General features: G+C 38.1%; 1 protein-coding gene across 1 annotated transcript in view; it reads right to left on the bottom strand.

Moving 5' to 3' along the window:
* LOC109837476 (probable calcium-binding protein CML7) overlaps nucleotides 1–462 on the bottom strand; it is a 479-nt gene extending 17 nt beyond the window's left edge. The window contains exon 1 of the mRNA XM_020405736.1: nucleotides 1–462. This exon is cut by the window's left edge and continues 17 nt beyond it. Coding sequence (XP_020261325.1) covers nucleotides 1–376 — 376 coding nt within the window. The 5' untranslated portion in view covers nucleotides 377–462.

Below are 1576 nucleotides of genomic sequence, written 5' to 3'. Positions count from 1 at the left end.
CCCTTATCCACTCATCGAACTCCGCGGGGTCGAGCTTCTCCCCAATGCTGGTCAGAACGTGACGCAGATCCGAGACCGAGACGACTCCCGTAGCGTCCTTATCGAGAACCTTGAACGCATCTCTGAGCTGGCGATCGAAGGGTTCAGGCTTCATGTGTTTCTTCATGAGGTCGAGAAATCGGGGGAAGTCGAAGGGAGCGGTCAGGTTCTCCGCCGCCACGATCTCCTTTAGCTGGGCTTGAGTCGGGTTACCGCCGAGGGATCGCACCAGGATGCCGAGCTCAGAGGGGGCGATGCGGCCGTCTCCGTCGGTATCGAAGAGGGAGAATGCCTCGCGCATCGAGGCGACCTGATCGTCGGTGAGCTCTTTCCCCATTTTCTTTGCCCCTCTTTTTTCTTTTGCTTTTTTGCTCTTTTTTCGGATCTGTTTGATTTTTGGGGAAGGGGGGGTGAGGAGCTTGAGGCTGTTTATACTGGGTTTGGGCTTCTTTTGCAAATGTTTTTCTTTTGTTGGTAGGTTTTTTGAATGGGTTAATTTCACATAATCCCTCTCTAAGTACAGAGTTGTTGCACATAATCCCTCCGTCCCTTGTTTATCCCATATAACCCCATGGAAATGTCTCGCAAAGCCCGTGAACTTTGACAAATAGCAATGTCGGAAAAAAAAAAATTCAATCAATAAAATTTTAATTATTTGGAATTTTTTCCTCTCAAAAATTTTTTAATTATTTTCAAATTACATTCGGTTTGTTCGGTTCTAACTTTATCAAACTTCTTATCAAATAACAAACTGTGTTAAAGAAAAAAATATCAACAAAGTAGGAGATTATGAAGCATTAAACACTGATATAATGATATTATTTTTAACCCATAATGATCTAGAAAATGAGTTTAGAGTTTGAGTCTTTTGACTCTTTGGGGACGGATCGGGTAGTGTTTGAGATCAGAATGAGTAGTATTGCACTATATTCGGTCGGTTCGGGTCGGTTCGGGTTGAAAAGTTTTCAAACCGACCCGAACCGCCCTACTCATAAAACCGATTTTTCGGGTCGGTTCGGTCGGTTTTTTCGGTTTGGACCGAACCATGCTCAGCCCTAGTGGGGGGGGCGTGGGGGGATTATCATATCATATCATATACTCCCTCCCTTTAAAAGCACGAGTTCGTGAAAATTTTTAGTAGACAAAAATATCTCTATAAAGTTTGAACTATCCTATCACTAACCAATTCTAATTTTTAATTGTATTTAATAATTTATTCTAATCCTAATCAAATAACTTTAAAGTTTAAACTATTCTAATCCTAATCAAATTCTAATAAATTTTAAATTAAGTTTAAACTAATATACCTTAATACGTGATATTATATAATTAGGATATTTTACTTTTTTAAGTTTGAAATATTATACACTATCTAAAAGTTTAAACTAATTTATCTACTTTGCACGTGTAAAATCATATTATGATTAATTTATTATTAACAATAATATAATAAGTTTATATTAAAAAATATCATATTGCACGTGCTATGATCGTATCTATCCTTTAATACGTGCATTCACAAATATATTATTGTTGT

This window comes from Asparagus officinalis, chromosome 4 (assembly GCF_001876935.1).
Source record: "Asparagus officinalis chromosome 4, Aspof.V1, whole genome shotgun sequence".
Classification (NCBI taxonomy): Eukaryota; Viridiplantae; Streptophyta; class Magnoliopsida; order Asparagales; family Asparagaceae; genus Asparagus; species Asparagus officinalis.
This window is presented reverse-complemented; position numbering and strand designations above follow the sequence as displayed.